The sequence below is a fragment of the Anguilla anguilla genome, chromosome 1 (assembly GCF_013347855.1).
Source record: "Anguilla anguilla isolate fAngAng1 chromosome 1, fAngAng1.pri, whole genome shotgun sequence".
NCBI classification, from domain to species: Eukaryota; Metazoa; Chordata; class Actinopteri; order Anguilliformes; family Anguillidae; genus Anguilla; species Anguilla anguilla.
Window position 1 is genome coordinate 71,288,069 of NC_049201.1, and position 15,854 is coordinate 71,303,922.

General features: G+C 39.5%; 1 protein-coding gene across 1 annotated transcript in view; it reads left to right on the forward strand.

The window, feature by feature from the left end:
* The window catches only part of LOC118230221, a 249,467-nt gene that overhangs the window by 15,788 nt on the left and 217,825 nt on the right, over positions 1-15,854 (forward strand). Inside the window, exons 6-8 of the mRNA XM_035423076.1 lie at positions 5,199-5,213; positions 6,794-6,889; positions 11,071-11,097. Of these exons, the coding sequence (XP_035278967.1) occupies positions 5,199-5,213; positions 6,794-6,889; positions 11,071-11,097 (138 nt within the window). The remainder of the gene's footprint in view (positions 1-5,198; positions 5,214-6,793; positions 6,890-11,070; positions 11,098-15,854) is intronic.

The following is a 15,854-nucleotide window of genomic DNA, read 5'->3' on the forward strand; positions in this document are numbered from 1 at the left end:
GGCATCAATGCAAAATGCCTTAATTAAAACATATTTTGCATCTTCTGAATGCATTTTATTTTTTATTCTTCAATGATACCAGCCACTGGTGCTTCTGAACTCTCACGGTCTCAGAGAATTCAGTTTCCTTCTGCTCAGAGACGCAGTGCATGCCCTTTTTAGGGCAGAAGCAACCTCAGGGAATCAATGTGTGCCCACGGTGACAGGGAGAGTGGGTCGTGCAGCATTCACCCTCATCATTGACTGACAACAGTAATGTGAGTGTCAGTTTATTTACTGTGTTAGTGTTGTCCGTTCCAGCAAAACCGTTGAAGCGGTGGTCAGTGTGAGCGCAAGCGGAGTTACCACATCCGGCTCCATTAGCGTTAGCTGCACAGTGACGTCAATGGGCTGGAGGCTGTACAGAGACACACAGCACAGGACACAACCCTCAGGACAGAGGTGCACGAGGGGAACCGATATCGCTTCACTGTGACCAGGAGGGAGCTGGTCGCGGGAGAACCGCCGGTGGAGCTGTGCACGGACGTAGACGTACCGCTGATACGCGAGTACACAGATTGGGACGCGACCCACCTCTCATTGCGAAGTGACAGTGTCATGGTCAGTGAGTAGGCTATGGTTAGTCTGAAACAGAAAATGAACACCCGCATGTGGATCCACCCCCATATTGCTGTGCAAAGCTCAATTCCCTGGAAAGATACCTTCCACAATCTGTAAATTCATTTATACGTCGTGGATAATTGTGTATTATTGTGGACCCAGGTGCTAAAATCCAAAAAGACATGACTTTTACAGACTCACCAACCTACAAACTATAGTGTAAGCTGTTCACTTCTCTTGTACCCATGATTCATCCACTGGTGGGGAACTGCTTATAGAAAGTAGCCTAATAAGAAATCAATATCATTTAAGTGTGAGACTGTGCTGACCATGGTACAGAGCAGGGATATTTAGATGAGCTCACTGGCGATGAATCTGACTTGAAATTGCGACTAATGAACTTCCGTGCTACAATTTCATGAAAGCCAACATGAACCTTAATAATGGTTATTGGCATTTTCAAGTTCCGTGATTTTCTTGCATCGAAATGGTACAGTATAAGTTTTGCTTGAAGTGCTGTATGGTTTTCCTGTTGTATAAAAATACTGCCAACTTCCTCATTCACATCACATTTAAAAGAGTCTAAAACACCACATCCTGGTGTTATTCTGACTTCAGTCCTCAAACATGCCGTCACGTCTCCCCTTTCTTCTCCTGCTCGTCATTCTGGTGGAAAGTGAGTGCTCTCTTATTTTTTGTCTTCTTGGGTCCTAATTCAACTGACCACGAACTCCAATTACAACTCCATTACATTTTGAAAAAAATACATGTTTTCTGACGTGACAAAATAATTACAGGAATCTTAAACTGAACAAAATGCGAAACCTGCATTTCCTGATAAATTTATACTAACATCACTCTCTTCTGGTGGGCTCACTACAGGTCGCTGTGGACTTGCTGAAGCTCAAGGTTAGTAATACTGCAATTATTGCAAATAGAGAAAGCTTGCTTGAAGAACAGAATTATTAACTATGTATATTATGAATCTAAATTTTTTTATCAGCTTGAAATAGTGTGAAACCCTCTTTGGGGTACAAAATCATAGTGGTGTGGCTAGAAACAATATGCAGAAAGGCATGTATTGAAGGTTGTACATGATTTTAAATCTGCACATAAAATAAAAGGTTGGTTAAGTGCAGTTAATATGAACCCTGGTCTGTGACAAAAATAAACCCACCACATCCACAATGACTTGGTGTGATGGTGAGTTCTCACAGTGAGGATGTCAGTGGGCCTGAGAACTTCCCCAAACAGCACATCTTATTTACTATTGCAGTACAAAATTCTCTTGAAGATCTTTTTTTTGCGTGTGTGTTCTTGGTCATTAAAGCTCCTTTAGATTTATGAATGACACTACAAACAAAGAGAGAGAGGCAGTTCATGATTTGAAAAGTTTAATAAATGATTATTTGAAAAAGATCGGCATCACCAGAATGTGCACAAATCTCCCATTTGCCAGGTAATAAACACATTCAGTGTGTTGATGGCCATTAATTAAGAACTGGAATCACTTTCAGCCTCTCCTGCCTTGGTCATTAAAAAGATTGACCTTTCAGGCCCAAGTTTTTCAAGATAATCTCTCACGTACAGATAATTGCTAGGCAGTATAAATATGTTATTTAAATGGAAGGGAATTTGATTTTAATGGGTCATTGATAGGCACTATGTTAGCACAATAATAAAAAGGTGTTTTCACAGATCTTAAAGTGCTTTACATTCCTATAAATATGGTGCATACATGATAGATAGAATGCTTCTGGATTAAAAAGGACTGACATTACTTCGCTGTGGTCACATCTCACAACATGATATCTGTATAGGAATGACACTGCTTTGATCATCCCAAGTGATTTACAAGGTCATAAAGATAAGATACTGTCAGTGTAGATGAGAGGATAGGAACAATAAAATACAAAACATGAATATTAACTCAAATGTTACACAGAGATTAAGCATCAATCTTGAAAAAATTATAATAATGCTGAAATATAAGTACATAACTGTGCCTTAACTATCATAAGTGCACATGCACATAAGAACATCATGCTAACGTTTCCCCAGAGCATGTTAAAGGACATGACAACATTTTGGCCAATACTGGATAGTCATCGCCAATGCCAATCCAACATGGATTGCGTATGCATTTCAAACTACACTGAAGTCTCACATAATTAGTAGGCATTATAACATATCGCACAGACAGCTTCATTAATCAGAAAATATCAAGGGCTGCAGGAAAGTGTTTCAGAGTGAATATATTTTTTCAGTATAATACTGACTTAATACTGACAAAGCAAGCTGTGAGAGCATTGTAAATGTATAGCGTATCACTGTAAGTGCCAGTGTGACTACAGGAACAAACCTGTCAGACAACTTTTTTTTAAAATTGTAGACTGTTGTCTTTTAACTTCTTAAAATGATTTCTTAGTCTGTCGACATTCCCAGGGGAGTTCTATTTCTCATATTTTACTTGGTCAGGTTCACTAAAGCATAAAGCACAGTCTACATATCTAGATATTGTAATAATGTAATAATGTTATGTAACCTTTCATATATTCTTTCTGTATATCAAGTTTTACTGTACATAATTTGCCTAAATATAATTATGTTGCTTTGATCAGCTGAAAACATACTGGATGAGCGCATACATTCAGCACTCATGTTAAATGATGTACCCAATATTGCTGTAATTCTCACATGCTCCTACAGTGCCTTGGCCGTAACTTCAGCTTGTTTTTATTAACCTTGCTATATCTTTTATAGTTCCTACAAATTCATTATAAATTCGATTGTGAATGGGCCCCAAAGAAAATCTTACTTCCATCAAAGAAACAAAACGGAAGTGGAAGTTTGTGGTCGGGTGCTGTATGAAAGTACCTACAATACAGCTGTTTGAGTGGAAAATCAAGCATAACTGATGATTGAAACTAAATGGATCACTGAACTTTTGCAGATAAACCGCCAAAGGCAGAGTTACAGTTGACTCCTGCAGTAATTTCCATGGAGAAATCAGTGAAACTGCAGTGCAGCAGACCTGACTCTGCACCTGCATCCCACTGCACTTTCACCACTAATCAGAGAGGACCGATCAGTGGCTCAGACTGTGAGCGCTCAGTCACTGGAGCTGAGCTGCTCAGTGAGAGTCACAGCGCACGCAATGAGATCATCATGAGATGTTCCTACAAACTGGAGGAAGGAGGGAAACCTGCTCTTCATAGTGACCCCTCCACAGTGACTGTGCTGGGTAAGAATTCATAATTCTGAAATATGGAGTCTGAAATATGGTCAGTTAATATATAATAAGTAGTCATTTCTAAATGAATGTTTCTGTAAAGAAATGCATGACATAAAAATTATTAATCATTGGGGGGCCAAAACCATTCTGAAGGCACTGTATGGCTATGTGTGCGCTGGTGTGTGTGCCGTTGTGTCTATGCATTTGTGTACATTTCAGTGTGGAAGCAGTTGGACAGTGACACCATTTTTGTCTTTTTGACTCTATACTCCAGAACATTGGATTTGAAATGAAACAATGAAGATAAAGGTTAAAACACAGACTGTCAGTTTTAATTTCTGTCATACTAAAAGCCTGTTTCTGGTGTCCCATAGGCCTAATGTTTCACTTATATAAAACTAACCCAAGCAATGTGCACATGGGGTAAGGGATGCAGCTCAGTCACTCCAGCTCCTCCTGCCAGATCCCTACAAGTAAAACCATCAGGATTCTCATGCACATTTAGCCACAAGAAACACAATCAGTAGTGTGACCCTGCAAATGCATTTCTCTGCATGTTGTATTATTTGTGTGTTCCAGATCTGAGGAAGCCCAATATCTCGGTCTCCACAGAACACACTGAGACACACATTCGCTGTGAAGCACCACCTGACATCACTGGAGCTGTTTTCCTCCTGTACTACAACAGGAGTACCATAGGAAGGAAACCCGGGCTGGAGCAGACGAGCGAGCAGTCAGTTTCACTCTCCCCCGCAGCTCTGACTCCACTCTGATATACTGCTGTCTGTATCAGTTTGAGGGCATCAACTCTGAACTGAGTTACTGTGCTGAAGCTAAGAACAAGGACCAGAGTGGAAGAACAAAGGACCAAAGTATTGTACTCTTCTTTTCTCTCTGCAGTTTATAAAGCACACAGGCACAGTTAATTTGCAACTTAAAAGACAAGCGCTTGTTGTATTTTGGTCCTTAGTCATTACAACTGGAGGTTATGCATTGACATTGACTACAGAAGATTTATTAATTCATTTATTCATCCATTTATTTACTCGGATTTATTCATTCATTGTTGATATTAAAAAGTCCTCCTCTGATTTTCTATTATATGGCTGGAAACCCATTGCACTTGCCATGTCCCATAAATGAGATGCCAGGTTATAGTTTTGGCACTAGATAGAATGAGTGGAGTTAAGGCTGTTTACTATAAGAAGCTGCCCTGCTGCTCTGACCCCTGTGGATAAATTTCCCCTAAGTGAAAATATGTTATTTAAAATATAACCAAATTTCATTAATATTCTTTCTGCCAAGAGTGAGATTGTTCACCTGAAATTTTTTTCCCCCCTGTTTCCGGTATACGCCACCACAGACAACCCACAGACAGGTAAATAAAAGTAGTTGCCAATCGTTATTTTACACATTTCAGGAAAACACACTGTTACACATGACACCATGCCCATCACCCCCACATCTGCTATTACCCCGAAGGCGCCCCACCCCGCTTCTTTCCCACAGCACAGGACACGCAGGTAAGCACACTGCACACACACCAGTAGCACAGCAAAGAACACATTGCTCTGCATAAGGGGGTGACTCAGCACTGCACACTCAATACACTACTCACACAGTGAGCTCCCCTACCCCTCAGGCCCCTGCTGTGGAACCCCTATTTTGCCTTCGAAAGAGGGGGGGAAACAAACCTAAGCTTGCACACAAACAACAGAAAGGACAACAAAACTTAAATAAAACTGAAAGATAACGGGGGATGTAGCATCGGCTGACGCCACACTGCCCAGCCAAGCTACACCCCAAATAAAAAATAAAAATCCCCAGTCTGGCGCCCCGCTCGCACTTGCACTGCCTGGGTCTTCCAACCACCGCGTCTCAAGCCCCTCACCTTCCTGGGGGAGTTAGAGCAGCCTGCATCAGCCAGTGGTCCTCCTCTTCTAAACTGAGTGACTGGGCTGAAGCTAAGAACAAGGACCACAGTGGAAGAACAAAGGACCAAAGTTCCGTACTCTTATTTGCTCTATGCGGTTTATGAATTCTCAACTTATAAGACTAGTGTTTATTGTATTTTGCTCCTCAGTCATTATAATTGGATGCTATGCATCAACTACATAAGATTTATTAATTGTGCAAAAGTCCTTTGATTTTCTGTTATACAGGTGTCCACTGTAGGAGTCCTTCTATCTCAATGAAGCACTCAGGTCAAGTAGTTTAAATATAAAATTCAATACCAGAGTTTACTTATTAAACCACTAACACTGGAGGGGTATCCAAGCAAAATTTGCTCTCAGCATTGATCCACACTTCTAATGTGAGTGTTAGTTTATATCTTGTCTGTGTGGGGTGAGGTCAAGCGAGACTGCTCGAAGTGGTGGTCAGCATGAGTTACCACATCCGGCTCCATTAGCGTTAGCTGCACAGCTGAGAGCACAGTGCGAGCAATGAGCTGGAGGCTGTACAGACACACAGTGTCCACCCCTACAGACAGAGGTGCACAAGGGGAACCAATATCGCTTCACTGTGACCGGGAGGGAGCTGATCCAGGGAACTGATCTGCCTCCCTCTGAGTCTCAGTGTTATTTCTACACAGAGGGGAGACAGATGACTGAGACTCTTTCAGTCTGTGAACGGTTATTCACTGGGTCTGAGCTGCTCAGGGGAAGGGGTCAGTGCAGAAATCAAGATTAGAATGAGCTGCCAGTATATTGAGAACATAGGATACAATGTCAAGTTCCTATACAGTGAAGATGCTATGGTAACTGTGCTTCACATGTCAATATTACTCTGTTACTTCTTCATAGGCCCTTCCTTCCTTTTTCTATTTAAACTATCTTTCACTAATGAAACACTTCTAATGAAGACAGGAAGTACAAACATTGTGTGTGGTCCAGATTGTAATTGTCAGTACTGTTTGCTGATCTGTTCATTTCCTTTTTTTTGCTATCTCAGAGTCAGCCAGGTTTCTGTGGCGACTCATCCTCAGTGCGCTGGTCCTCTTGGCTGCTATTGGAATACTCATAGAATACTTCATCTCCCACACACCAACCACAGGTCTGTGCCTCAACTGTCCACCCATCATCAGCCAATAGAAATGTACTTTTTAATCAGACATCTAATCTGAATCATACAAAGAAAGTCTTTATGTAAAACCTGCATCAAATATTCATAAGCACAACATAACTACTGCATAAATATTGATAAAAGCATAGTCATTCAATATGCTTTTATATATTGTGCTGTTACCACCCACATTATACATTATATTACCATTACATTCTGTTTTGGTTAAAAGTACGAATGTAATAATGTTGATATTAGTGACTGTGAATGTGTTACACAGCTATAAAAAGTTTGTAAATGTCATGGTTCTGTATTTTCTGTTTCTGTTTTTCACCTTTTGGCCACCAGATGGCGGCACTTCAGTTTTGTGTTTCAGTTCGTTCTCGCTCCCTGTGTTAATTGTATTATTGGCTTTAATTTTTCTATCATTGTTCCCACCTGTGTCTTGTTATCCCCTTCGTTTCTGGTTTGATTGTTCTTTGAGTTCACCTGTGTCTTGTTACCCTTGTCTATTTAAGTTCTTTGTTTCCTGACTTGGGTGCTGGTTCCTTTTGTTTCATGTGTGTTTCTGCCTGCAGTTTGACCTGCTTGTGTCTCTGTCTCTGTCTCTGTCTCTGTCTCTGTCTCTGTCTCTGTCTCTGTCTCTGTCTCTGTCTCTGTCTCTGTCTCTGTCTCTGTCTCTGTCTCTGTCTCTGTCTCTGTCTCTGTCTCTGTCTCACATGTTTTTGGACTTCTGGATTTTCTTCTGTTTTTGGTTTTTATTTTGTGTAGTAAATGTCTGTTTAAACTTTCCTTTTAAGTTCTTGTGTTTTTTCCACTCTGCGTCTGGGTCCTACCCTCCCGTACGTGGCAGTAAAGCTCTTATTAAGGATTATTTGACCAGTCCTGCCATTGACATTTGCTTATGGTGAAAAGTGGACAATATTGGCTACATGCAGGCGACAGGAGCTTTATTTCAATAAGTAACTTTGTAAAGCAATTATTTTCAATGGGAAGGTTCAAACTATATTCCGTTTTTTTTGTTTTTGTTTTTTAATTGAGAGTTTTTAGTTTTTCTGCAGGGCACAAAATGGTTCATTTTAATTATGTAATTCTGGTTGCTTTGATGAATCATAAATTCATTTACTTCCAGTAGAGCACTTTACAGGAGGAGAACATACTGTACATTTTTACCATGTTCAGCTACAGGTAACATTTACTGACATCCTGACTGATGCTGATTCATGATTGTGGGAGGGCTGGTGGCCCAGCAGGGCAGTTCATATATGGTCATAGTTCTGCCACAGGAGCCAGACTTTCAGTTGCCATGGTAGTGCCCATCTCATGCACAGGAGTGACTGCTCTGTTTGGTCAGGCATGTGTGGTCTGCCTATACCAGCTGTGTATGAAATGCACTGTTTTGCTGAAATTTCACTTCAGCTGGTGGAACACAGAATGAAAGCAGCGACTGACAGCACACTTCAGGGAGACTGATAATGTGATTAGATGATGGCTGCATAGTACTGCTGATGTATCAAATTTCAGGAACTGAAGCCTTTTTATATGCTTAAGAATGTATCCATTTTTGGCTCTTATGGTAAATGTTGTATTGTAAAAAAACAAAAAAAACAATCACTTTCTGAAATTGTGCTGCTGGTTTATCTTTGGATTTAATTCCTCCTTATGCAAGTGCATATTAGTTGACTAATTATATTTATATAAATGTGTGTTTTGTTTCAGATGCTGCAGGCAGGAAGAGGAGAGGGAATGAGAACACCGGACAGTTTGTGGAGACAGTGTGCTGAGACATGAGAGAGATTAGCCTGTTTACCTCTACAAGTATACAGTACGCATACACAATAAATAAAAATATACATAAAACCACACATAAATACAGAACATGTATATTTATTAACAAACATAGCATATATACATAGTCACAAAATGGCATACTGTTTTAACTTAAAATAAAGAGTACTCTTAAATATTTACTACTGTAGTCTTTATTTCTGCGATGTCATTTCTAACTTGTTTTCATCCATTTAAAAATGTATGCTCTCAATTTCAATTTCAAGAACTGTTGTGAACCCAAGTTGGTTTGTTTGAAATAATATTGTTCTTATTTTGTTCTATTGTCCATTATTGTTGTTCCTTGTATAGCATAAATTGAAAAGCTCATCAAAAAATACACTTTTTTGTTGGAAATAAGTGCAACTGCAAGCTTAGTTATTTATTTATTTATTTATTTATTTTATCTTGTGCGTCAAATCAGAACTAAAATATAGGGGATCATTTGGTTGACAGAGAACCAGTTTTTGGGGGATTTGAGCAGGACTCCAGGGTTATCACATCTACTCTTTCAGTCTGGATTGTGACTTATTGTTTCATCTAAAGGATGGTAACCTCACCCAACACCATGTTGGACCATTGAATTTCTATTAGGTACAGAGAACAGTGTGTCCCCACAGGACTACCACCACCTTTCCAGTGCAATTTCTATTTCCCTGGAGGCCCCCATGCAAGCCCTAAGTAAACCCATAGCTGCTTAGCTTCAGCAGTTTGGCATGGGAAGGGTACAGGCTCATATGACTGCTGGCAAACATATGGTATATAATGTCTGATTTTGACATAAAGAAAAGGCATTAGCAGCAGTGATTTAAGCATCAAAATAATAGTGTGCCATTATTTTTTTACATTTTAATACGCTGGTGCTCTAATCCAGAGCAACGTAAAATAAGCACACACCCACACATACATTAACACATTCAGTGATGAACGCCAACAGGCACAGACTATAACTAGCCAAACTATACTCATGTGAAGCATGACAAGGTTCAAGTGCTAAAGCTCCCCGACAACAAATAATCCACATGATGAATTATTGCAGTTTAGATGTGTTAGCTAGCTGTCTTGCTATCCTCTGAGGCTACGAGCGGAAATTTTTCCATATACTAAAATGACCGGTCGTCTTTTTTTCCTCTTTCATTGTCAGTCAAAATCTCCACTACAGTTGTTCTTTCATTTATGGTGCAGACAGAGGTACATGCAGCTTGCACTACACTGCCATCTGCTGGTGGTGCCTGGCCCCACAGGCCCCTAATGCTGTCAGTGGGCTTTGGCCTTACGGTTTCTCTTTCCATGGGGCTCCCGCCCCTTATCTCTCCCTGAGTTCAAAGATCGCTCTAGTCCTGTCCTTCGCTCCATGGTCATGGAATGCTTCAGCCCTGTTCGTCCCTTGCCCTGGTTATGCCGCTGTCTGGAGCTCCATATCCATCATCCGGCTCCTCTAAACTGCACTATTCTGAGCTATACCATTTGCTCTTCTATCATTCCTGTTAGCTTTCATCTCAGCTGTAACCTGCTTAACCCAGTTTATTTCTTGTCTTTATACCAGGCTGGCCAGTGGAGGATGTGCTCCCCCTCAATAGCAGGGTTCCTCTCGAGATTTCTTCTCATTAGGTAGTTTTTTTGCCGCCATTTGAGGGTTTACTTACAATTACAATTCAGCAGATGCTGTTATCCAGAGTGACTTTCCTAGATCACATTACTACATACAATCCATATACATGGCTGGATATATTACTGAACCAATTTAGGCCCAGTACTTTGGTATAAGGCACAGTGGCAGAGCACCAGCTGGGAATCAAACGCACAACCTTTTGAGTAACAAGCCTAGTTCCCCCTCCTAAAATGTACATAAATGGCCTGCAACTGAACATGGCTGTGGTTTCTTGTCCCACCCCAAAATGTACTTCCGTATTCACACGATCGGTCTGAGACAAATATCTGCTTTTCTTTCTTTTTGCTCACTGTTGTGTTCCTCCTCTTTGAAATGCGGTCCCAGTTCTACACCACTCTGCTGCTGGCCTTTGCCATCCAGGTCGACTGTGAGTGAAACAATTATTTCTCTCTTTTCTTGTTCCTCTTTCTCTTCCTGCGTTCTCTGTCACAGTGGCCAGCAGTGACAGATCTGCAGCAGTTATTTTCTTCTAGTTCTCTGTGGGTTTGTGACAATGTGTTTATTTCCAGTTTCTTCTCTTTTTCATCTAAACTAATCACATTTCTTCATGTAGATTTTTACAAATGTTCACATTTCAGGTAGATCATGGCATGTCAGAGAAAGTTAACAATAAATATCTGGAGGACTGTTTTGATCAAACTTTAATTTGTTTCATTTGCCTTATGTTTGCCAGATTTCATACTGCACGCCGATGCTGAAGGTCAGTATAAAAGCCACAAATAGCATTATCAAAATTTATAACATTACCCTTCTGGTATCTGCAGCCAAATTACCCAGATGGTTCAATATGTTGTCCAAGTTATTAGGTCAAGCAAAGGGATTCTTTGGTGCTTTATGTTACTATGATCTGTGTGCAAAGCTAAATCATGAAATATATGCTGGTCCATTTAAGATCATAGGAGGATATATGACACATCCTCCTATGACCCGGCAATTCATTTCTGTTCCCTTCAGGGAATATGAGTCACTGGTTTTAATCTCAAAAAGCAGTGGGAGGATATTTTAATTACTATATTTTAGCTTTTTTGTAGGTAATCCTGTCTTTAACATTTAACTGAAACATGTACTGTATAGATGTTCTTATTTTTAATGGCTGTAGATAGACAGACAGAGAATACTGTAAGACAGAAGAAGGAGAAATAAGAATGTTTTATTGTTATCATCCTCTCAAATTTACAATTAGCGATGGTACGCTACAATACATATTCTCATTCTATTGTATTTTCATTTTGTTGTGTATGTACGGTACCTTGCAGCAGACCTAAATCGGTATTTGTCAGGAAACTGTTGCATGTGGTCTGAAACCGCTGATAGGGTCTCAGGAAATTTTTGTCTAACGGTTCATCGCATTCAAAGACCATTCATGATTTCACAAAAAAGCCTGACTGGGCCTCTTTCTACTTCAGACATTGACATTAATAGAAAACATTATATGTGGAAATGCAATAACTTGTTGAATGACAGATATCAGGATTTATCATCTTTAAATTATAGCTATTGTTTGAGTTATAGTATGTACTATAGTTAGTATTAATACATTAGCTTTACATAACAGTAATGTGTTCAATGACAGATAACAATTTGATTTAAATCTTTTTTTGTGGTAAAAGGTAGAGAAAGTGGGGAGCACTATAATTATGCAAATGCAGCATGTATTTTGATTTTTGATTGTTTTGACATTAAACATATTGCAAAGACAGGGAATTGTACCTTGTTAAACTTATAACCAGCAGCCACTTCTTTTAATCCGCACAGACAGGACACAATTATTGTATGAGAGGTTTCACAATATCACAGCAGAAACGTTACCACACGTGTCCAGCCAACATTTTCCACTGGAATGTGTTACTTACAGCAGTTTCTGGATTTCTGTGGCAAAAGATTCTGTGTGCATGGTCTCAAGTTTTTGAAGAGGCTTCCCGCATTTCTGTTTATTCTTTGTATATCAGTAAGAAAACATCTAACAGAAACAATTTGTAACTATAGACAAAAGTTTTGAAATAGTATAAACACATAGTATATGTGTAATGAAATGGTAATAAAAGTAATATTTTACTTGTTGATATATGTATACCATTTTAGGCAGGGAGACACTGCTCTCTTAATACTGTAAATATTATTTGTTAAGGCCTGATATTAACACACCTTTTAGGATTTTATGCAGTTTAGTATATCTGCTCTGTGACGTGTGTGTTCTCTTTTCATAGACCTAAAGAAACCAGAGATTTCTGTGCAGAACAGTGGTAGGGAGGTGGACCTGGCCTGTCAGACAAAGCTGAAACACCTCCCATCTGGCACTAATGTCACCTGTAACCTGTACATTGGAGACTCATCTGAGCCATTCCGAAGAACATGGACCAAAAATCAAGTCTGTTCTTTTGTTGTGAAACGGGATGACCTGAAGCAGTCTGTGGGGGCTACAGAAGTGAGCTGCGATTACTCTGTCCCCACATACCCCCACTCTCCTTCCCCACGCAGTGGCAAAAGAAAAATAGAAGGTGAGTAAATTTCTGTACTTACAGTTAGTAAAATACAGCCATAAGGTTAAAAGAACTGGTCTGTGTGTCATGAGAAGTTTGTCAGTCATTATTTGCCTTTTTATGCAATGTTTCAAAATGTAAATCTCACTCTCACAACCTATTTCATTAGGACTCTCTCCAGGGACATCAACCTTTTCTGAAGCAGGTACATACGTTTATATTGTATATGTGCTTTCTATTTGAAGAATTTTACACGGGTTTGGATTAGAAGATTTCAGCATCACAATAAACTATTATTCATTATATAGGAAAAAAATGTTTTCTGTATTTGCTCTCCCAATTTGGATGGGTATTGATTTGTAGGGCAGTTTCATTGCTGCAAGTTGGTTCAGGGCTAGCATGCTTTTAATTTGCACAGACAGGACACAATTATTGTATGAGATGTTTCACAATATCACAGCAGAAATGTTACTACATTTGGCCAGCCAACATTTTCCACTGGAATGTGTGACTTACAGCAGTTTCTGCACTCACAGTTCAAATAGTCATGTGACCTCCACACAGTCTCCGACCTCCCAGCACAAACCGATAGTTTTGCTGTGGGCAGTGCAGTCCTTGTTCCTTAAAAAATGGGGAAGAAACTAATATTGTCAGTGAACTCCCTGAGTGATTCTCAGGGAATATGGAGGTATTGTGAATAAATTAATTATGTTCCAAAGTCTAAACAAAAGCAAACATCCTGTAATACTCATGAAATATACATAGGCACCTAACAACCATATAACGTTCATTTTTTGATGAACGTTTGTGAGAAACAATTTTAATGCACACATACAAATAGCCAATAAAGCTTTAACTTGATCTATGAGTTTATATGATGGCTTTGTTGGCCATTCAGCCAATAGGCAATTACTTCCAAAACATATTAATTTTAAAAATATTACATTATTTTCCAGCACAGTCAAAGATAATATTATGGCTTACAGATATTTCTCTTTTTTAAGCTCCAAATAAAATTTAGGTTCACTAATCAAGTACTTCTAGATGAGGTTGCTGTCTATACACACACTATACACACTTACTGTAATTACAGTAACAAAAAACCCTTTTTTTCTTTCTCTGTAGATAAGAAGACAACCTCACCACCTGCTGTGATGACTAAAAAAAGTACTGAAACTTCTGTTGGTCTGAATTTATAAGGTGTACTAGGTAACAGATCCTTAGAGTAGTTTGTTTGGGTTGTAACTAGTTTTTTTAGGTCACCCTCAAACTTAACTCATCACTGGGCAGCTTGGTGGCACCTGCTAAGGCATTGTTAAGGCACTGCCCAGTCTTTGGATGGGTCCCTCTATCTGGAATTGAGTCCGGACTGTCCCTGTGCCGACTGTGGCTGGCAGCCACACAAGGTGATGCAAAATTGGGTCTAGCATTAACCAGGGATGGGGGGGTTTCTGGCAGCCTGAGTGATAGTATTTGTCAATCTAGTACTGACAATTTCGCCACTCAGGTTGCACGACTTGTCTTCCTCTGACCCATGTCTGTGTGAGCCTGGCTTGCAAACTGCAGGTAAGCTGACATCACAGTTACGGAGGAGAGAGCATGTTAGTCTGCACTCTCCAAAATGTAGTGTTGTTGTGTTGAGCATTGCAGCGTGAGCGTAATTAGGCACTCCAAGCTGGGCAGAGAAAAAGAGGGAAAGCATGAAATAAAATACAAACGATGCCTTCACTGAAGTACAACTTCAAGTGCAGAGCATTCAAATATAACTTGAGACAGAGAGCAATATGTAATATGTGTAGGTCAAGTTGACTAATACATCACTTCGTGAAAGGAAGCATTTGGAGCCAATTTGTCATTATATATTCAGGGGTTAGTGACATTTTATTCCAACTGACATCAACGTAAATTTTTATTGTTGAAAGCTCTTGATGCTCCCCTACCACAGTTTTGTTCTCACGTCTGCATCTGCTGCTACTTCTAACCCTTCAAAAAATATCTTTCCAACACAAAATTATTTTCTAACATGAAGTTCCTGTGGGATTTATTAATATTTATTAATCACATTGTTTCGATAGGATAAGACAGTGAACAAATATCCCATTCTTGTAATGAAAGTAACAATCATTTGTCTTCTTTTTCTCTTTCCTTCTTTCTTTAGAGAAAGAGAAGCCACCCACATCACCTCCTGTGATGACTAAGAAAAGTATTTATACTTCCGCTATGTTCTGATATGGGAAACAAAGGCTTTAAAGAAAAAACTAGTTTGTTTGAGTTGATATCAAACTTTGACTCATTTCTAAATCTGTATTTCAGTTATGCTTATGCCCAAAATTAATTACAACGTGATGCCAGTCCCAAACACATGTAGGTCACCTCTGTAATATCCTTCTTTGAATGTTTTGTATTGCATATGGTGAGTATCATGCATGTCTCTCTCAACAGGAAATCCACAGAAACCAAACATTTCTGTGGATGGATTTGTGCAGAACAGTGGGGAAGTTAATGTAGTCTGTAAGATGAGGCTGAAAAACCCCACACCTGTCACTAATATCAGTTGTAACCTGTACATTGGAGACTCATCTGAGCTATTCAGAAGAACTTGGACCACAAATGAAGTCTGTACCTTTGTTGTGAATGTCAATGACCAACTGAAGAGCAGAAAAGTGAGCTGTGATTACAGTGTGAATATAGACCCTCATTCTCTTTCTCCACGCAGTAAGAAAGCAAACATAGTGGGTAAGTCACCCATTAAATTTCAAACATTACAGGCACTAAATAAAGCTGAGGGTTGCCAGTCTGCCCTTGCACTGTTCAATTTATTTATTGATTTATTTGTTTTGTTTATTTGTTTGTTTAGCCACAGCATTGCACCCTGTACAGCAATCGTTGTGTAAGCTATCATGATCTTGCCAAGTATCATGTTTCCAGACCAAACTAACAATTGCCCCTCACACTCACATTAACTTGATCTTCAAGT